General features: G+C 42.6%; 1 protein-coding gene across 4 annotated transcripts in view; it reads left to right on the top strand.

The window, feature by feature from the left end:
• LOC148023243 (uncharacterized) overlaps positions 1–22,054 on the top strand; it is a 34,663-nt gene that overhangs the window by 5,134 nt on the left and 7,475 nt on the right. For 3 of the 4 annotated variants that reach the window (XR_015693627.1, XR_015693628.1, XM_087696267.1), the window contains exon 2: positions 8,459–8,555. The exons of the other annotated variant lie outside the window; for it this stretch is intronic. Coding sequence is in view for 1 of the 3 variants with exons in the window: in XM_087696267.1 (XP_087552393.1) it covers positions 8,459–8,555 (97 nt within the window). In the remaining 2 variants the exon portion in view is untranslated. The remainder of the gene's footprint in view (positions 1–8,458; positions 8,556–22,054) is intronic. 4 annotated transcript variants of the gene reach the window in all.

Genomic DNA, 22,054 nt, shown 5'->3' with positions numbered 1-22,054 from the left:
TTGGACTCTTTTGCCATCGCTAGCACATAGTTTGTCTCCTCCAGCTTGCGTTTGGATACTCCTCCACCAAGTGATAGTTTGTAGTGACCTTCCACATCTTCCAATGACTTCTTGCTGCTTGTGTTTGGCCTTCACCCCACCTAGCAGCGGCTGGCGACCTTCGTCCTCCTCTAGGTGGCCCTCCTAATGCTGCGTTTGTAGCTTTTTGCTACCATTCTCATCATCAGGCATCATCCTTTGCAATCGCCTTAGTTCCCAGACACTCTGGCGATCAACATTTGGTGTTTTCTATACTCTGCACTCCGACTTGTGGTCATAGCACTTGGGATCCATCTCCAGTGGATGCCACTCTTCGATACTACATTGCTCTATCCTTGGACATTTTGTACACTCTTACATTCATTCACTTCAGAGTTTTCCTCTCTTTGTGTTTAGTTTTGAGTTTTTGTGTTTTTTTGTTTTGCATTTAGGGTTTGAGTTTTGCTTGTCTCTGGTTGAGTCTTTGTGTTGCAGTCTTGGTTGTACATGCTATGTTTCCTTAGTGCAAACCCTAGCATATCTTCATAGGTCTTGGTTGGAGGATATGAGTTAGAGTTGGAGGAGGATGACAATTGAGTAGAGGAGTTTGTATTTTGGTTCTTCTTCTTCTCTTGCTTCTTCTTTAAAGCTGCTAACTCTTTGCAATCCTTGCGCAAATGGCCTTTCTTACTACAATGATAATACTAGGCCTATTGTCACCCCTCTTTGAAGTGGTTAATGCCTCATTGGAGCCACCATACTAAGATGGAAGCCTTCCCTGTAACCACAAAGATGTCTCATACTTGGGTAGTATGGAGGACATATGGGCAAAGCTCACCAGCATCGATGATGTCTGGGCCTGCAAAGCATTGGCTACTCCATTATACTTTGGAGGGAGCTTGTGTTGTGAAGGTATATGGTCGCGAGTTGAGTTGAGAGTGCAGGGAGTTGAGAGTACGAGAGAGTGAGAGAGTGAGCACGACACAATGGGTATTCGGTACAAATGATTGGTGTACCACATTTTAGGTTTTGGATATATATAAAGTACAAAGTGTAAGGGTGTGTTCACACCCAAACACAATAAAAAGCACGGTGACCCTTTATTCCCAACAACCTCCCACCTAAAGGCAACGTGCCTGAAGGTAGAGGAAAGAATCAGCTAAGTCTATGTATGTACAAAGTTGAAAGACACATATACTATCCAACCCCATCATCTGGTGGCAATGAGCAAACCGCTCGGTTGGTAGACCTTTCGTGAGAAGGTCTGCAGGATTATCATCTGTATGTACCTTGACAAGCTCGATGCCTTTGTTGTCAAGTACATCCCTGATGAAGTGATACTTCACCTATATGTGCTTTGTCTTTGCATGAAAGAGAGGATTCCGTGCTAGCATGATAGCACTCTGATTGTCACAGTGGAGGATAGGAACCTCTGTAATCCCAAGCTCTCTCACTAGATGTGAAAGCCATAAAGCCTATTTGCATGCCTCTATGGCAGCCACATATTCTGCCTTTGTAGTAGACAATGCAACACACTTTTGCAGTCTAGATATCCAAGAGATTGCTTCTCCTGTAAACATAAACACATATCCTAAAGTAGGCTTCTTGCAGTCAGAATGACTGGCATAGTTTGCATTTGTAAAACCAACAACAAATGACTTCTGCTTACCGAAGTAGATACACAAATCCTTTGTGCCCTTAAGTTATCTCATGATACCCTTCATTGCTTCCCAATGCTTTTTGCTAGGATATGTCATGTATCTGCTAACTACTCCCACCGCAAATACAATATCAGGATGTGTAGCAACCATAGCATACATTAAGCTACGAACAGGTGAAGCATAAGGTATCTTGGCCATTTCAGCCTTACCATCGTTTGATGTAGGGCTGTCATTTGCACTAAGTTTCACATATGGAGGCAATGGTACACTAATAGCTTTCCCTCCCTCCATATAGAAACGTTGCAAAACTTTGGTAATATACTCTTGTTGTGACAGATAAAGAAGACCCTTTGATCTGTCTTTGAGTATACACATGCCAAGAATGTGATTTGCCTCATCGAGATGTTTCATATCAAAGCTATTATATAGACTCTGCTTCAAGGAGTCCAAGGCATGAACATCCGTGCCTGCAATTAGCATGTCATCTACATACAATACCAAGAGAATAAGGCTGCCATCTGCTGCCTTCTTGGTATATAAGCAGTGATCAACTTGAGAATGATGAAATCCTTGAGATTACATGAATGTATCAAATTTGTGATACCATTTGTGTGGTGCCTGCTTCAGCCCATACAGGCTTTTGTTGAGTTTACATACCATGTGCTCTTTTCCCTTGGCAACAAAACCATCAGGCTGTTGCATATAGATTTCCTCTTGCAGATCACCATGTAAGGAGGCAATTTTTACATCCATTTGTATGAGTTCCATGTCCTTAGATGTAACCAAGCCTAAGATGGTTTGCAAAGTAATCATTTTGATTACAGGAGAAAAGATTTCATCAAAATTAATTCCATGTTCTTGCTTGTAACCTTTAGCAACCAAGCGTGCCTTGTACTCGGGCAAAGAACCAGAAGTGACTTTCATTTTGTAAACCCATTTGCAGGGTAGCACTTTTTGTCATTTTGGCAAAAGTATCAAATCCCAAGTGCCATTCTTCATGAGAGATTCCATCTCTGATAGCATTGCTTTTTGCCATTTTTTACTATCTTGTCTGTCCATTGCTTCTTGGAAGCATGACGGTTCACCACGATCTATTAACATGACATAATCAACCACATAGTTTACTCCAGGAACAAATCTATTTGGCTGTTTTTGCACTTTGGTTGACCTATGGACCCGGTGGTCAATATTTGCTGGTTGTTTAGCTTGTAAATTTGCATTAACAGCTTGCTATTCTGTAGGTACAGCTTGCTGTATATCTGGTTCAGGTTGTTCCAAGTGCACATGTTGTTGCTGAATTTGTGAGATATCATGGGCAAGATCTTGCTGATCATTTACAGCATCATTCCCTGCATTTTCAGGGACATTTTCAGCAGGTATTTGCTACTGTCTAATGGGCATTCATTGCTGTCCAATTGGTACATCCTCCCGGAATACAACCCTTCTGACTTCCTCTGTTCTTTCGGGCTGTTTGTGCATGCGATCTTTTTGGAAGATGACATCATTGATGTGTACTACTTTTATTTTCTCAGGATCCCATAATCTACACCCCATTTCACCTTCATCACCATATCCTAGGAAAATACATTTATAGGACTTTGGCTCAAGTTTGTTGTGTTCTTCCTTGCCTATATGCACAAATGCCTCGTAGCCAAACACTTCAAGTGTGCATACGAAGGTGGCTTGCCTGACCACACTTCTTGAGGAACGCCTCCCCCCCCCCCCCCCCCCCCCCAAAAAAAAAAAAAAGACCTGTTTAGTGACCGATTAATCAAGTGTACGACTGTTATAACAGCCTCTGCCCAAAAACCATGGGGTAAAGTAGCATGTGACAGCATTGTACGGACCTTGTCTTGAATGGTCCGATTCATACGCTCTATAACACCATTTTGGGGTGGATTATGAGGAGCAGTAAGCTCCCTCTTAATCCCTTGGCTGTTACAAAAGTCTTGAAAGGCTTTAGACACATATTCCCCACCATTGTCAGAGCAAAGGCATTTTAATGTCTTGCTGGTCTGATTTTCAGCAAGTGCCAGGAATTTTTTAAATTTATCCTAGGCCTCGTCTTTGCGACAGATTGGATAAACCCAAACTTTGTGTGTGGCATCATCAACAAAGGTAATAAAATACTTCTTTCCCCCTAAAGATAACTCTGGCATTTGACATACATTTGAATGTACTAACTCTAAGGGTGAAGACTTTAGAGAGATTTTTTGTGTGATGTTTGAGCATGTTTACCATAAATACAATGGTCACACTGTTCAAAATCAGCATTCCTAAAACGCGGTAAATAACCCAAATGAGAAAGCACTTTCATTCCAGATTGACTCATGTGCCCCAACCGGCTATGCCACAAAGAAACACTTGGTTGCTCAGTTATGGCGACAACATGGTCACACACACTAGATATATGCAAAGGATACAGAGTATCACTTTTGGACCCCTTGGCAACAATGCGGGAGCCCTTACATATTTTCCATTTGCTATCCCCAAAGGTGGTGTGATAGCCTTCATTATCTAGTTGCCCTGTGTTGATCAAGCTCTTCTTGAGCTGAGATACATGTCTCATATTATGCAAAATAAACATGGAGCCATGCTGAAATTCTAGTTTTACACTATCAATACTTGCAATTTTACATGCATAGTTATCCCTCAAGTGGACAACACCACGTACTGCACCATTGTAGTTAGAGAACCACTCATGATGTGGTGTGACATGAAAGGACGCACTTGAATCAAGAATCCAAGTGTGAATGTCATCCTTAGAATCTGCAATCAATGCATGTGCATCCAAAGAAGAAGCTAGAAGTACATCACCGTCACTGTCATTATCATGAGTGACTACATTAACCTCTTCTATTTTCACATTGCTCTTTTTGGCATGCTGGCTGTCCTTGTTTTCAGCCTTGTTGGCTTCATTGTTTTTGTTTTTATCCTTCTCTTTCTTCAGCTGAAAGCAATCCCTTTTGTAGTCCCCCTTTTTGCCACAATGATGGCACTCCACATTCTTTCCATGAGATTTGCTGTGTGCTCGGTTTTCAAAACTGCTCTTATGCTGAAATCTACCTCTAGTATGTCATGCATTTGAAGATTTGTTTGCTGAGTTGTTCTGCCTATTGAGTTCTTCCATCAGCAAAGAACTCTCCGCATCATAGTATAACAGCTGAGCATTCGAATTACTTAAAGCTGACCTGAAAGTATCCCAACTTTCAGGTAGGGTGCATAGCAAGAAGGTAGCTTTGAACTCTTCATCAATATGAAAATCCAAGTCAATCAGTTGACTGAAAATTGAGTTAAACTCATTCAAAAGTACAGACATGGCTGTACCCTCTTTCATGCGAAAGTCCATCAAAATTTTCAGCCAATAAACCTTGTTGGCCGCACTTTTTTAAGCATACAATTCTTCAAGCCTTTGCCGCATTGCATATGCTGAATTCAGCTTCTCGATGTTGAAGAGCAAGTTGTCTGACACTGAGAGCTCAATGGTAGAGCAAGCAAGCTTGCCCAAGTCATCCCACTCGTCTTGTTCCATGTTTGCTGGTTTGATTCCCTTTGTTTTGATGGGCTTTACATGTTTCTTCTGCACCAAGACATTGTAGCATTGTTTCTGCTGGATTGCAAAATTATGGGCACCCTCAAGCTTCTTAATGTGCAAAAGATTACTGCTGCCACTGTTTCTAGCCATAATTGGCAGTCACAAATTGACTAACTAGTCTCCAAAGGCAAGCCCAAATATGACACAAGTGACCACAATGCACAAGAGTACCAACCAGCAATGAAAATCCCAAGATTGCAGAAATGTTCAGATCTGCAAATGAATTTTCAGAATTAAAATTGTCATTTGCTGCACTCCTCAAGCAATTTTTGACACAATTAGAGACCAAGCCAATAGTTACATGTGAAATCCCCAAAATTTCATCGCAATTTCTGCTCCAAAAGCATTCCCAAGCACAAATTTGACAATTTGGGTCAAAAGCCCCAAATTTTTGAGGATAATTTGTTCAAAGTTGCATCGATTCAAGTGCCCAAGTGCATATACCGATCAATTCTTGCACAAATTGATGAAATTCTGCAAAAGCCCCAAAATTTTCGGGTCCGGTGTGCACAAATTTCACTGAAATTGAAGAGATTTCACCGAAATGTGAAAAAACCCCAAAATTTCATGGGCAATTGTACACTGATTTCGCAATTTCTGAGTCAGATTGTCCACTTTTGCATTAAAATCCCTAGATCTGGGAAAAGCTCCAATTTTCTTGGGCAAAATTTGACTTTGTCCCTTTGCATGTGAACGCCCGGTACAGTAACTGCAGAAGTTAAGGGGAAAAAAAAAAGACTAACAGGTCAGGTTTGTGACCCGTCTGGTCACGGGTGACCTATCCAACAGGTCCCCGCTTGCTACGTGAATTAGCTCGTCTGGTCGTTGCATCCTGCTCGTCACGTCTGTAGCCTTGTTGTTGTGTTTGCTCGTCATGTCCGCGCTGAGCCCAGTTATGTGTTGCCTGGGCCTGGTCGCCTGCAGTGTGTCATCGCTTGCAGCTTGTCACCTACAGCCTGATCGCCTGCAGCCTGGTCACTTGCAACGTGTCGCCTATCGCTTGTGACCTACCAACTGCTACCCGTCGAGCCTGTGTGCAACTCCCGTGACACCTGCAACACCGCCCGCTGGTCTGATTGCCTCTCTTGCATCTACTAAATGTTGATTATTGCTGCTGACACCTCTCACTTGAGGTCACATGTGTAGCCTATCCAACTTCGGGAAGCGTGCACAACTTGTGTGCTCTGATACCAGGTTGTTGTGAAGGTATGGTTGCGAGCTGAGCTGAGAGTGCAAGGAGTTGAGAGCAGTAGAGTGTGAGAGAGTGAGCATGACACAATGGATATTCGGTACAAATGATTGGTGTACCACACTTTAGGTTTTGGATATATATAAAGTACAAAGTGTAAGGGTGCGTTCACACCCGAACGCAATAAAAGGCACAGTGACCCTTTATTCCCAACAGCTTGTAGAGTATCCTTTGGCTCGAACTTCATTTGTTGGAACTAGCCATAAAGGGTGATTGCACCCATGGTCAAGGGAGCTTCGTACGACATCTGAAGGTTTGCCCATATTGCTAAAGCTGTCTTGTAGGAGGTGACCGTCGGAAGAACTTCTTTAGAGATACAACAAAGAAGAGTTGAATATGTATGGGCATCATCGGTGTCCCATGCGAGCACAACTTCCTCGTGGTTGTCCTCGTCAAAATGATGTGGAAGAGTAGGATGCTAAGGACACTCAATAGCTCCAAAAAGAACGTACGACAGTCGTTTTTGCACAAACCATGCTGTCGTAACAGCACTCTTGGTTAAATAATCAGGGGCATGAAGTTTGTCATTAGTAGAAGAGTAGGGAGGAGCCATTGGGAGATGTGAGAAGGAGAAGATAAAGGAAAGAAGAGGAGGAGAGAGAGATAGAGTACAGTCGAAACATAGCATGGACTGCACTAAACAGAGTTCATGTGCAGTGTAGAGACAGGTGATCACACAAAAACGGCTGCAAGAGGACAAAATCTGATCAAACATAGCCAGAAGTGAAGATTTCAGCCAACAGAACTTGAAAGTACAGATGTCCAGCCTCTAGGAGTAATAAATGCTGAAAAACGGAGTCAGCTGTAGACAAAACACAGGCAGAAAATGGCTGAAATGAGGTCGATCTTGAGTAGCAGTAAGTTGCCCAATCAGTAGCAAACAAAAGAAGATTAGTGATCAGCAGAAAAGAGTGATGGAAGATGTGTAACAGTAGAAAACCGCAATAGGAGTGTAGATCCTGAAATCTGATACCATGTTAGAAGTGGATGCAACGATGGAAGCGAAGAAGAATGCTAAAATAAACTGTTGAACACAAGACATAAGAGAAAGGAAAGAGAAAACATGAGAACATTGCAAATGAGAACTTAGAGATGTGCACAGGAAATGAAATCCATATATCAAACACAAGAAGGGGCTTCCATTTTATCTTGACTTCTGACATCTATATGGACTTGCATATTGCCTGATGTCCTTGTGCATTTTTACTCCTTATTAGCATGTCCTTCTGCTGCCATTTGACACAACTTGGGTAAGCTCACAAGATGCATGTCTGATGGTTAGCTGCTTTGTGAGGATGACTTTCCACATTTATTCTTCAGGTTCCTTATCTAGGCTTCAATAGTTTCAGCTTAGTTATTGGTGTTGCACAGATGGTACTGATACTTTTGATGTTGAACTCAGTTGCTCAGGGACTTTTGTGTTCCAGCATTTCTTAGTTTACTGTGTGTCAACGGGATCTGAAAATTGGTTCTGTAGTGGTAGTCAAGCGTATGACATTGACATGGAATGCATCACTGGGTGGGCAAATTTAATCCCTGATTTGTGTTTCATTTATGCAGTAAGTGTATATCAAGTGGGTACAAAATTGAGCACGTAGTTCAAGCAAGACTTTGGGCTCACAAAATGCTACACAGTTACTTTGCTACCAATTGACAAAGATTGTGCAGTTAAAACAATTATCTGACTTGTGACCTTGTGTGCATCTTAAATTGTTGGTCTCCTTCATATTTGTATATCTGAATCATTGTTATTCTCTCCAAGGATCAGTTTCTGGTGACACATGCAATACAGTATCAGTGTATTAGATGCTTAGTCTTTCTATTTAAAAATTTAATTAATTTTGCTTGGCCTCAAACTGAGTCTCTGTATCAAGAGGTCAGAGAGAGATGAAACATTGCGTACTCTTATTCTGAAGGTATTTTCTTTTGGGGCAGAATAATAGATGGAAGGTAAGTGCGAAGCTTATGGATAGCTCAGGGCTGCTAGTGAAGATCAAGCAGACGATGATACTGCCAGATTGCATTGGTTTGGGTTAGTGTTTGACTTTCAATAAATGTGTTGATCAGGGACTTCCTCTTAGCATGAACCAGTGTGACACAACAAAAAGTGAAAGGTGCTGTTGCCTTACAAATTCTTCATACAAAAACAGCATGCTCACAGTACATGGATTCATCTAAATCTATGCTAAAACCTTACTGTAGATGACCGGAATTCTATAATCATGGTGTAGTGGGGAGAAAACATCATCTAAGTAACCAAGATTATCAAAGGAATCACAAAGAACCTCTACAAATATTGTAAAAGGTTATTAGCCAAGCAAAATATTCTGAACCCAACAGAAGTTATCCACAATTCACAAGTAGGTTATGTCATAATGAGGCAAAGTTTCCTTGATTTCTACTAGCTTTTTTGCATGATCAGGACAATTCAGTTTATGTACCATAACCTATGACAGATCATACAGATGAATTTAACAATTGCATAATCCAGTTCATATGGTCAAATTAAATCATTTCTACCACTTGTATATTTCCAATGACCTTAGCTATATGAGAAACTGGAAAAGTTGTATAGTGTGCTAACAAGGTCAATAAATGACTGCTGTGGAAGCAAACCAGAGAGACAGTAGGGTTTGCAGGGGGAAAACATAGAATGTGCACAGCAAACACTGAAAGAGAAGAGAAACACAAAACATAGAAGAAGAAGAAGTGAACCAAGCTGATACAGTGGAGCCGAAGCTCAAAAGATGATTGCAACTTCTTGTCTGAATCAAGCGGCAGTATCTGAAGGGAATTTGCATTGTGAAGGGAGTGAAACGGAGTCCTCTGGGCAGTAGGCTGTCGAAGTAATGACTGGAAGAGGAGGAAAACTGTCGAGGGAGTGGGATATAGTCCTTAAAAGCTGTATGAGAGGAGCAAGATGATCACCAACTATCGGAGATTGATGCTGAAGCTAGCGAGAGTGCCAAAACTGCCAAACGCAGCCAGCAAGATGACACCTGGAGTAGGGAGACTGCTGTTTGATGGAGAGGAGCCTTTGAATCTGCAAATGCAAGCGGGAGGACTGACGCCAGTTGCTATGGTCAAGCTGCCAAACGCAAGAGAGAACAGCCCATATGATGATGACAGAGGAAGAGGGAGGTCGCCAGGGTGGAAGAAGGTCGTGCACTGCCAAATTCAAGTAGGAGGAGGCACTAGATGTGGATGCAGACGCTAGATGTGGGACAACGGGCTGATGCTAGGTTGCAGATGCTGATGCCAACTGGTGATGAGCTGTTGCTAGGGTGTGGATGCTGACGCCAAGTGTGGGAGAGCTCCAAATGTAGGCCCGATGTTGAGGGGACAAAGTGCTTGAAGTAGAAGGATGAAGATGGTGGAAGGAGAGAGGAGAGATGGTCCGATAAATGGACGAAAGGGTGTGGAGTGATGAGTGAACGGGTGGTGCCGTATATATAGGCACAAATAGTCTCGAGTCTCGCCCTCTGAAGTCTCTTGAGTGGCACTCCGACTCTCTCAGGAGGCACCCATAAAGCCTTTTTGGGATTGGAAATGTAAACCGGAAATGGGAATGAATGGAGGGAAACTGTACTAAGTGATGTGGTTTCTCAACGAATAGCTCATTTTTTGGGAGAAATGATGGTGGTTTTGGGATTTCATGCCAAATATCCAATAGATTTTCAAGATCTTCCCTTGTATGAGTCTCACATATATGAGATGCGAAGATGAACTCGTCCTTTCTATTAGCTAGCCCTTTTTGGGGATTGGTAATTAAGGGAGATCAAAATAAAAAAGAAATAATAAACCTGTATTTTGCATCCCAAGTGTAGCATTGAGTGTTGATAACCCATGTAAAGTCTTGTAGTGTGTCTCATCTCTAAAAATAAAATGACTTAGGTGCATGGCTGCCACCAAAGACACTCCCAAGCATATTGAATGTACCTTGTTGAATACTTCTACTTAGAAAGCTTCCTGTTTATATCCACATTGATACTCATGTGGGTTGCTGTGAACAGAGCTTGATTAGACACCATAGGATTTGAAGAGAGTATGTAGCCATTATAAGTTAGATTGCTAGGGTTTGCAGAGGCAACACTTGTAGTGGATGTACATGACAGACACATGAACTTAGACAAGAATGCAAAAGGAAAAGAAGAAATTGATGACTGAATTGTGAGAGTGCACAATGGAAGAGAAACACGAACACAGAGAGAAGCAAAAAGAGAGTGAGAGAGAGGAAGTAGAAGATGAGGGAAGAATACTGCACTGATTGAAGAAGAATGCTGTTACAATGATGGTGGACAGATCAATCCCTGCACGCAACCCAAAGCTTCAGTGAGAGGGTACCAAATCAGGTTGATGACGATGGTAGCACCAAGCACGGAGAGTTGGACTATGGAGTGTGCACCTGCTAAGGGAAGACTAAAGATTGAAGAGTGTGTGTGTTTGCCAAGTGGGGAGACTGAAACTGGCCAACTTGATCGAGAGGAGGCCATAAATGTTGGCAGATCAACAATAAATGATAGTCATTGAAGTAAAATGCAAGAAAAAATAGGAAACACCTTGGAAAAACCCCAGATGGCAACAACAACGTATGATAGGCGTAGGGAGATTGTGGAAAGCAGTAATTGGCCTAGGGATGCACATAGGAAGCCGACAAATAAAGAAAATGTGCCTAAATTGCCAAAGCTCCTATGTCTTAGTTAGACTCTGACAGGAGCTCACAACTAGGTGATGACAAAGTGACATGACTAACACAGGCAAGCTAGCACCCTCTCACATCCTGGGAGGGTCTGAAGACCCAAAACCTCATGTGATGAAGCAGAGAAGCCTTGGGTAAAGGCTTCATGAAGAGATCTGTCGCGTTGTTCTTCATGGGACAATAGCCTACCACCAACTCGTAATCCATGATCCGCTCTCGAACAGTGGTACTGAATCTCGATGTGCTTCATGCGAGCATGAAACACAGGGTTCTTGGATAGAGCTAGAGCTCTTTGGTTATCCACACGTGGCTTTGTAGGTTCAGGCTAAGGAATGCCAATCTCTGCCATATTTGTAGAATATAAGGCACGATACCGTGCTTCTGTAGAAGAAGGGGCCACAATAGGCTGCTTTCTGCTGCTCCACGAGATCACTCTTGATCCAAGGAAGAAGGCATAACCGGTAGTGGACCTCCATGAATCCACATCACCTGCCCAGTCTGAATCACTCCAACGAGAGAAAGTAACCCTCTCTCCATACGTGATCTCGTCGGATTGAGTCCCATGTAATAATGAAGAACGTGCAAGGCTACGCTCCAATGCTCCTGAGTGGGAGTCTTCATGAAAGAAGATAAAAGAGGCATAACAAAAGAAATATTTGGCTGTGTATGAACAAGCTAGATGAGGAAGCCAACAAGGCACCTGTAACGAGTGGCATTTGTAAGGGGAACTCTTGCTACCAAATGAAATAGGCCGATAATCGGCCATACCAAACTCCAAGAGAAGCTTGGAAATGTACCGGTGCTGCGAAAGAAAAATGCCTTGTGCCATTTGATAAATTTCCAATCCAAGGAAGAAGTGAAGGATCCTAGATTTGTCATGTTAAACTCTTGTCACAAAATCTCCAGTCAACCTCCTGAGTAGGGCTCCCTGTATTGATAAGATCATCCACATACAAGATGAGCAAAACACATCTGCTACCCTCAACTTGGAAAGTATAGGTTGGGGTCATGAGCCGATCGATGGAAATCACTTTGAAGAAAGAATCGATCAATCCTTTGGTACCAAGCTCTAGAAGCTTGCTTCAGCCCATAGAGGGCCTTCCCCAATCTGTAAACATGGTCCTTCTTCCCCTGCATAAGAAAACTAGGAGGTTGGGAAACATAAATCTCCTCCTCAAGGACACCATTCAATGAAGGTAAACTTTACACCCATCTGATAAATAAGCAAGTGGTAGTGGGCTGCAAGAGCCAAAATAACCCGAATAGCAGACATTTGAGCTGTAGGTGCAAAAGTCTCAAAATAGTCCAACCCTTCTCTCTAAGTAAAACCCTTGGCAACAAGCTTAGCTTTGCGCTTGTCCAAGGAACCATTTGCAAGATACTTGTTCTTATAGACCCATTTTACACCTATCATCTTCCACTTCAGGGTATGCGGAACCAACTCCCAAGTCTAGTCATGCTCCATGGAATCAAGCTCCTCTTGCATGGCTTGATGCCAAATTTCCTATGCAAGAGCCTCCTCAACTGTAGTAGGCTTACTATGTTGGGAATAAAGGCCTCGTGCCTTTAAATGTGCTTGGGTGTAAACACTCTTAGCACTTGTACTTACACATATATATCTATCTAAAAACCTAAAGGTACTCTCTCGTTATTGTAGCTAAAAACGGGCTCACTCTCGACTTTGCTCTATCTCACTCTCTCTGTCTCTCACTGCGCGTAACGACTGTCTGTCTCAATCTCTGTGTCCAACCTGTCACTACAAACTAGTATCAGAGCCATCAGGTTCTGTGCGCTTCCCGAGATTTGACAAGACCAGCAGACAATTGGAGTTGTTGACAACCTGTGTGTCAGGCTGAGGCAGAAGGCAATGTGTGGCGTCAAGCAGGCGTAGATTGCCAAAGGTTCAGGCGGGCTAGATAGGCGATAGCAATTGTTGAAGAGTAGTCGCAGGCAAGCTGACGGACGGCGTCTGCAAGGCAGTTGACCTGTGCAGAAACGTGACGGGTAGCAGTCAGCGAGACTGGTCACAGCGGCAGGCAGTAGTCGGCGGGGTGTTGACCAGCGGGCGTTGACAGTGCGTCTCGAACGGGGCGACATTCAGTCGACGCCCCCCCTTGTCACGTTCCTCTTTTTTTTTCTTTAAAAAAAAAGGAAAAATCAGATTTTATCCCTTCCTTGACGGGTTTCGCGCACCAGGCACAAAAGGCCAGATTTGTGCAACTGTGGTTCAGAAAATTTGGGGCTTTTCCCAGATTTGGGGAATGTGATGTAGGACAAGCAAACTTGTCTCAGAAATTGCAGGAATTTGTAAAATCTTGCCTCTGACATTTGGGGCTTTTCATGTACATGCACAAATTGGGCTAAAATTTACCCAATTTCTCGACATTGATGCACATTGGACCCCGTGCAATTTGGGGCTTTTGTAGTTTGGGCAAAATCTGTGCAACATTTTGTCATTTTATGTACATGCAGGTTGAATTCCATGCAATTTGGACATCAACACTTGGTAAAATTTGGGGGTTTTGCTGAAATTGCTCTATTTTGGCAAAATTGGCCTGTTCTATGCATGACAGAGAAAATGTAGATGTGCGGTTGATGCTTTGAGCACAAAAATTTTGGGGCTTTTGACAGAGTGTGTCAAATTTCATGCCCGTGGGTACATGTACAACAGAAATTGCAGCTAAAATCTGGGATTTCTCATGTAATATGGTGCATATGCCCTTGGAATAGCTGTAATCAGTTGTGGAATGCTGTAGCACATGATGTGGTGCTTTTGAAAATTTAAATACAGATCTGAAATTTGTGCTTCTGCGTGGTCATTTATTGCTGATTGGTACTTGTTTGTACCTTGGTCACTTGAGTGACAGTTTTGGGCTTGCATTTGCTGTTTTTTGGTCACATTTGGGCTGAAAATCATGGCTGGCAGCAATGGCAGTAGTAATCTGATGCACATAAAGAAGCTTGAAGGCGCATATAACTTTGCAGTTTGGCAAAAGCAGTGCTACAATATCTTGTTGCAAAAGAAGCAGGCAAAGTTGATCAAAACCAAAGGAGCAAAGCCCGCGGACATGGAACAGGACGATTGGGATGAGTCAAATGAGCTTGCACGCCCAACCATAGAGCTATCGATTTTTGATGCCTTGCTGTTCAACATTGAAGGTTTGGATTTTGCATATGCTATATGGACTAGACTGGAAGAACTGTGTGCACAAAAGAGTGCTGCAAGCAAAGTGTATTGGCTGAAAAAGCTTATGGATTTGCGTATGAAAGAGGATACAGCAATGTCTACTCACTTGAGTGAGTTTAACTCCATTTTCAGCCAGCTGGTTGCCTTGAAGTTCATGATTGATGAGGAATTTAAGGCTACTTTCTTGCTTTGGACTCTACCAGAGAGTTGGGATACATTCAGGACTGCTATGAGCAATTCCAATGTGATCCTTTTGTATGTTGATGTAGAGAGTGCTCTACTTATGGAAGAGATGAATCGGCAGAACAATGCATCTAGTAAGTCTTCCAGTGCTTTGTATACTAGGGGCAGATCACAGCAAAAGGGCAAATATGATAGCAAGGGACGCAGTAAATCACATGGCAGACATGTTGAATGTCATCATTGTGGCAAGAAGGGTCACTTTAAACGTGATTGCTACAAATGGAAGAAAGAGAAAGGAAAAGGCAAGAAGATAGATGATAGCAAGGAAGAGAAGAAGGACAATCAACCTAAGAAGAGCAGTGTAAAATTGAAGAGGTGAATGTAGTCACTTATGACAGTGATAGTGGGAGTGATGTACTCTTCGTCTCTTCACACTTTGGTGCATATGCTTTACTTGTAGATATGGATGATGATATGTATACCTAGATTCTCGATTTAGGTGCTTCCTTTCATGTCACCCCTCATCGTGAGTGGTTCTCCGCCTATACAGGAGGTCGATATGGTGTTGTCCATCTTGGGGACAACTATACATGTGACATTTTAGGTATTGGCAGTGTGCAGTTACAGTTTCAACATGGCTCTGTCTTTACACTTCAGCATATACGGCATGTACCTCAGCTGAAAAAGAGCTTGATTAGCACAAGGCAGTTAGATGATGATGGTTTTCATACTACCTTTGGTGATGGAAAATGGAAGATCTGTAAGGGATCTAGGGTTATTGCCAAAGGTTGCAAGAGTGATATTTTATATCCACTTTATATATCTAGTGTGCGTGGCCATGTTGTTGCCGTGATCGAGCAACCAAGTGTTTCTTTGTGGCATGGCCAGTTGGGACACACGAGTCAAATAGTTATTCGCGTTTGGAGGGTTATTGGCCTTGTCTTCGTTATGTTGATTTTGAGCATTGTGATCATTGTATTTATGACAAACATGCACAAATGTCTCACAAAAAGTCTCTTTCTTTGAAATCTTCTCCTCTAGAGTTAGTACATTCGGATGTATGTCAAATGCCAGGATTATCTTTAGGGGGAAAGAATATTTTGTCACCTTTGTCGATGATGCTATACGGAAAGTATGGGTTTACCCTATTCGTAGCAAGGATGAAGTGCTTGACAAGTTTAAAAAATTCTTGGCATTGATTGAAAATCAGATAAATAAGTCACTTAAGTGTCTTCGCTCTGATAATGGTGGGGAATATGTATCCAAGGCCTTTTAGGCATTTTGTGATAGCAAAGGGATAAAGAGGGAGCTCACTGCCCCTCATAATCCGCCCCAAAATGAAGTTGCAGAGCGTATGAATTAGACCATACAGGGTAAGGTCCGTACGATGCTATCTCATGCTGCACTATTCTATGGTTTTTGGGCAGAGGCTGTTATGACAGCTGTTCACTTAATTAATCGGTCACCAAATAGGTCTTTTGGAGGAGGGGGGGGGGGGGGGGGGAGTTCCCCAAGAAGCGTGGTCGGGCAAGCCACGTTCATATGCTCATTTGAAAGTGTTTGGCTGCGAGGCTTTTGTGCACATTCGTAAAGAAAAATGCAGCAAACTTGAACTAAAGTCCTGTAAATGCATTTTCCTAGGATATGGTGATGAGGGTGAAATGGGGTATAGATTATGGGATCCCGAGAAAAGGAAAGTAGTACGCAGCAATGACGTTATCTTCCGGGAAGATCGCATGCACAAACAGCCCGAAAAGATTGAGGAGGTCCGTAGGGTTGTATTTCGGGAAGAAATACCTTTTGGACAGCAAAATGTGCCTGTTGTACAGCAGCAAATACCTGCTGTAAATGAACCTGTAAATGCAGGGAATGATGCTGGAAATGATCAGCCAGCTATTGCCCATGATAATGAGCCACTACATGTGCAGGAACAGCCAGGACAACAAGCTGTTAATGTTGATTTGCAGGCTGAAATGCCAAGACAACATGCTGAAAATGGAAATTTCCAGGAATAGCCAGCAAAGAATGACCATTGGGTTAGGAGATTGTTGAGGGCTACTAGACAACCTGATAGATTTGTTCCTAGTGCAAACAATGTGGTTGATTATGTCATGTTGATAGACTGTGGTGAACCGTCTTGCTTCAAGGAAGCAATGGATAGACAGGACAACAAGAAATGGTACAAAGCCATGTTGTTAGAGATGGAATCTCTTGAGAAAAATGGGGACTTGGTGCAGTTGCCTAAGGGGCAAAAAACACTTCCATGCAAATGGGTTTACAAGATGAAGGTCACTTCTAGTTCCTCACCAAGGTACAAAGCAAGATTGGTTACAAAGGGGTACAAGCAGGACAATGAAATTGATTTTGATGAGATTTTCTCTCCTGTAGTCAAGATGGTTACATTGAGAACTATTTTGGGCTTGGTTGCAGTTGAGGATATGGAGCTTATATAGATGGATGTAAAGTCTGCGTTTTTACATGGTGATTTGCATGAAGACATCTATATGCAGCAGCCCGAAGGGTTTGTTGAACAAGGGAAAGAAAAAATGGTATGTAAACTCAAAAGGAGTTTGTATGGGCTGAAACAAGCACCAAGAGAATGGTATCATAAGTTTGATACATTCATGCAATCCCAAGGCTTTCGTAGAAGTCAAGTGGATCACTGCTTGTACAGCAAGAAGGCTGCAGATGATAGCCTGATTACCTTGGTCTTGTATGTTGATGACATGCTGATTGTGACAGGGATACTCATGCCTTGGATTCATTGAAGCAAAGTCTTCATGGCAGCTTTGACATGAAGGATCTTGGTGATGCAAATCACATTCTTGGCATGCGAATACTCAGAGATAGATCGAAAGGCTTACTCTATCTATCTTAGCAGGAGTATATCTCCAAAGTTTTGTAGCGTTTCAATATGGAGGGGGGAAAAACAATTGGGGTTTCATTGCCTCCATATGTGAAACTTAGTGCAGAGGATAGCTCTACATCTGATAATGAGAAGGCTGAAATGGTCAAGATACCATATGCTTCAGCTGTTGGCAGTTTGATGTATGCTATGGTTGCTACACGTCTTGACATTGCCTTTGCAGTGGGAGTGGTTAGCAGATACATGGCAACCCCTGGCAAGAAGCATTGGGATGCAGTGAAAGATATTATGAGATACCTCAAAGACACAAAGGAGTTGTGAATTTGCTTTGGAAAGCAGAAGGCATTTGTTGTTGGCTTTACGGATGCAAACTATGCTGGTCATGCGAACTGTAGGAAGTCCACTTCTGGGTATGTGTTTACTTTCACAGGAGTAGTCTCTTGGATCTCCAGGCTACAAAAGTGTGTTGCATTGTCTACTACAGAGGCAGAGTATGTGGCTGCCACTGAGGCATGCAAGGAGGCTTTATGGCTTTCACGTCTGGTGGGAGAGCTTGGCATCTCAGAGTTACTTGTTTCTCCATTGTGATAGTTAGAGTGTTATCATGCTAGCACGAAATCCTGTCTTTCATGCAAAGACAAAGCACATATAGGTGAAGTACCACTTCATTAGAGATATACTTGACAGTAAGAGCATTGAGCTTGTCAAAGTGCATACAGATGATAATCCTGTAGACCTTCTCACAAAGGGTCTTCCAACAGAGAGGTTTGCTCATTGCCGACAGATAATGGGAGTTGGATAGATATATATATTTCAGCTTTATACATACTTAGACTTAGCTGATTCTTTTCTTCTCTTCAGGTACATTGCCTTTAGGTGGGAGGTTGTTGGGAATAAAGGCCTCGTGCCTTTAAATGTGCTCAGGTGTGAACACACCCTTAGCACTCGTACTTACACATATATATCTATTTAAAAACCTAAAGGTACTTTCTCGTTATTGTACCTAAAAACGGGCTCACTCTCGACTCTGCTCTATCTCACTCTCTTTGTCTCTCACTGCACGTAACAACTGTTTGTCTCGATCTCCGTGCCCAATATGTCACTACATACTATCATGAAGAATTTGACATAAGAGCATAGTTTACACAAAGTGAACTATTCCACTGGGCTTGTAAGTGAGCTGATTTGGGTGGATTGGTAGAAGAAGCAAGAAAGTGAGAAACACTTGAATCCTGCATGAGCTTTTAGTACCAACAGGGAATCCGAATGGGTTCATCCCGTTGTGGGGGAGAATGTTGAGTCTTCGGTACCTGCAATGCACTTGTCTGGGTTAGGGATTTTCCCTCACCAAGGGAAGGTAAATCCTCCTCATTTGAAGAAGGCTTCCCCTCCAATGGCTGAGCACCCCTAGAAGCCTCTGGAGGGGAGGCAAGAGGGGTGGTAGTATGCAACGAAGTAGAAGTAGTAGTCGTATCCATTAGTGGTGGTAGGGAAGCTGGAGTAGAGGAAGGAGGAGGAGGGGGAGGAGCCGAAGACGAAGAAGGGGTGCGAGAAGGCAATTTGGAGGGGAGTAGAGGAATTGAGGGTGGGGGAGGGTCACTCCATGATGAAGAATCATGTGCAATAGAACCGTCAATTGGATCCTCCGAGGCCAAAGCCTCATTGAAGATCACATCCCGTGTCGCGGGGTCGTAGATTTAATAGCCCTTTGTGGTAGTGCTGTAGCCCACGAAGATGAGCTCCTTGACTTTGAGGCAAGCTTTGTCTTCCTCTTTTTCTTGTCCAAATAGACAAAAGCATCACAACCAAAGATGCAAAAATGAGACACGGAAGGCTTTCAACAAGAAAGTCTCATAAGGAGTCATGTCCTATAATGTAGAAGTTGGGGAGTGGTTGTGGATGTGAACCACAATAACCACCGCCTCACCCCATAGGGTATGAGGAAGACCGTGATGCTCCAACATTGAGCGGGCCATCTCTAGCATGGTCCGATTCGCATGCTCCACCATACCATTCTCCGAAGGTGTATCTGGATGGGTATACTCTACCCGAATGCCGTGATCCTTGCAAAAATGAGAAAAGAGATTATAAGTAAACTCGCCACCATGATTTACTGGTATACCACAAACTTTGGAAGTAGTTTGCGTCTCCACAAACACCTTCCACTCGCAGAAACAGGAGTACGCCTTGCTCTTGTACTCCAAAAAATAAGGCCACACATAATGACTAAAGTTGTCTATGATCAACATCAGATACTTGGCCTTCTCAAGGGAGTTTGTGCTTATAGGGCCGCTAAGGTTGAAGCCCTCCTAGTGGCAACGTGGGGATGTGGCTGCCGATGTTGCTGCCCCTCAAATAGCTAGGGCACAAAGTGTGAATAGGAGGGAAATCAAAAAGTCCCTCCACCATTTTCTTCTGAGAAGCCTATTGGATCGCATCAAAATGAAGATGACCATAACGAGCATGCCAAAGGAGCCAAAGCTCCTGGGATGACCGCGTGGCTAAGGTTGTGAGTGTGTAAAGCCCATCCTCTTGGGATCATGTCCAAAGAACGGTACGTGTAGAAGCATCCTCCATTGTCACCGCATCTTGTGTAAAGACCACACGGGTCCCAAGCTATGTGAGGCTATGAAGAGACAATAGGTTAAAACCTAAATCTAGTACATAGAGAACTTTGGTTGAAGAAGATTGCGTGTTTGGCAATAAAGGAATAGTCCCACTCCTTGAATGGGAACGATAGAGTTGTCACCAAAGGTGATTGTGCCCCCTGGCTCTCAGGTCTTGAAGCTAATCCTGCCTATAGGTCATGTGAGAAGAGGCCCCACTCTCTACCAACCAATACTTCTTTTGAGTGGAAGAAGTAAGAGCTGTGTCCTCATCAGCAAATACATACACAAAGATAGATTGTCATCGTAGGGGCAGCCTTTGAATCCTTCGAATCCTTCTCCTTGGGCTTCAAGTGGGGATACTTTTGCCAACTCTTCTCCTTGGGATGAGTGCCCTTCTCCCCACAGTGTGTGCACTTGGGCTTCTTCTCCTTTCATCTTAGCCATTTCTACTTTGAGCTTTCATGTCCTCTTTGATGGCCCTCGGTGTGCGGTTTATGATGATTGGGTACCTTCTTCTATTCTATTGACTAGCACTCTCACACCAGGACTTTATCGTCTTGATACTTATGATCAACATGATGCTGAAATTTCTCTTGATCATGCTCCTTTGGTGAGTGATCTTTTTATGATACATGTTCCTTCAGTGCCATATATTTCAGATTTGTTGATTTTTATTCCATACATTGATTATTTGCTTATTATTTGGATCAATGCTCTCCGAATCGCAGCATTACAGCATTATTTCCAGCAACCACTTGCTATCATATATGTTGGTGTTCTTTGCCCACCTTTGGCTCCCCAATTTGTCACCATTGATGGGGGCATATTTCCATCATAAACAAATTATTCAGCTGCCCAATCAAGTATCATAATTGACAGCCCTTTTGTGAATCATGGGCAAATAGTGAAGAGTGTCTTCACTTACCTTGAGGACACCAAGGATTTAAGCCTTTTCTTCAAGGTTGTTTCTACACTTATGCATGGATTCGTGGATTGTGATTGGGCCGGTTATTCAAAAGACATTTTGACAATTCTTTTTATGAAGGCTATTCCTCCATTGGAGTTTCAAGCTATTCAACCATTTCTACTCATGATACCTTTTAAACCATGACTTGTCATTCATTGTATTGTCATAGGTTGCTATATCCATCAAGATAAACATGTGCAACCGTGACCGCATATATCATTTTTTCTAGGATTTTGTTATTATTCCTAATCCATTTGCCCATTTCATGGAGGGGCTTTGTAGGCCATCTCATGGGCTATACATTGATGCCCTTTGATCCATGATCCGAACTTCCCAGACATTCAAACTGTCATTAAATGGAGTTGTTGCCCCTAGTGTCCTAGGCACTAAGTGATACTAGGATTAGGGTTTCCTACGACGGTTAAGCCGTTAGGGTTTCATTTTATTATAGATAGACACTTTGTGCCTCATTAGCACACAAGTGTGGCATTATTCAGTGTTATTGCCTTGAGCGTTGTACTCTCTCTCACTCATTAATACACTATTTCTCATTCGTGCGAGTATCATTGTGCATTGATTAATTCTTTCATTCTCATTCATTTTCATTAAATTAATCATGCAATTGCTCCATGCTTGGGCCAACAAGAATTGTTATTGAAATGTCTTAGGTGGAGGTGAAAGAAGGCTGAGATAAACATAAGGAAGATGTGCTCATAGATGTGTAGTATAAATGAGGTGATTGGGTCTTGTTCAAGACACCAATGCCTTTTAAGATTCTACAAAGAACCAATGAAGTGGATTGTAGACTCCTCTTGCTTGACCATTGGAAGATTCATGATGCTTTTCATGCCACTGCATAATAAAATATGTGGGATTGAGCTAATGAATCCCTATGTGAAGATGTACTTAAGAAGTGAATGATTTGGAGGACGTCCTCCAACTTGAATAGTTTGTGCATTAGAAAGAGAGGAAGCAAGAGGAAAAATTTCTGGAAATTACCCCGTGTAATGTGGCGATTAT

Source organism: Lygodium microphyllum, chromosome 16, assembly GCF_053477565.2.
Source record: "Lygodium microphyllum isolate KBCC chromosome 16, Lygodium_microphyllum_v1.1.10, whole genome shotgun sequence".
NCBI classification, from domain to species: domain Eukaryota; kingdom Viridiplantae; phylum Streptophyta; class Polypodiopsida; order Schizaeales; family Lygodiaceae; genus Lygodium; species Lygodium microphyllum.
Note: the sequence above shows the minus strand (reverse complement) of the source record. Positions and strands in the feature narration are given on the sequence as shown.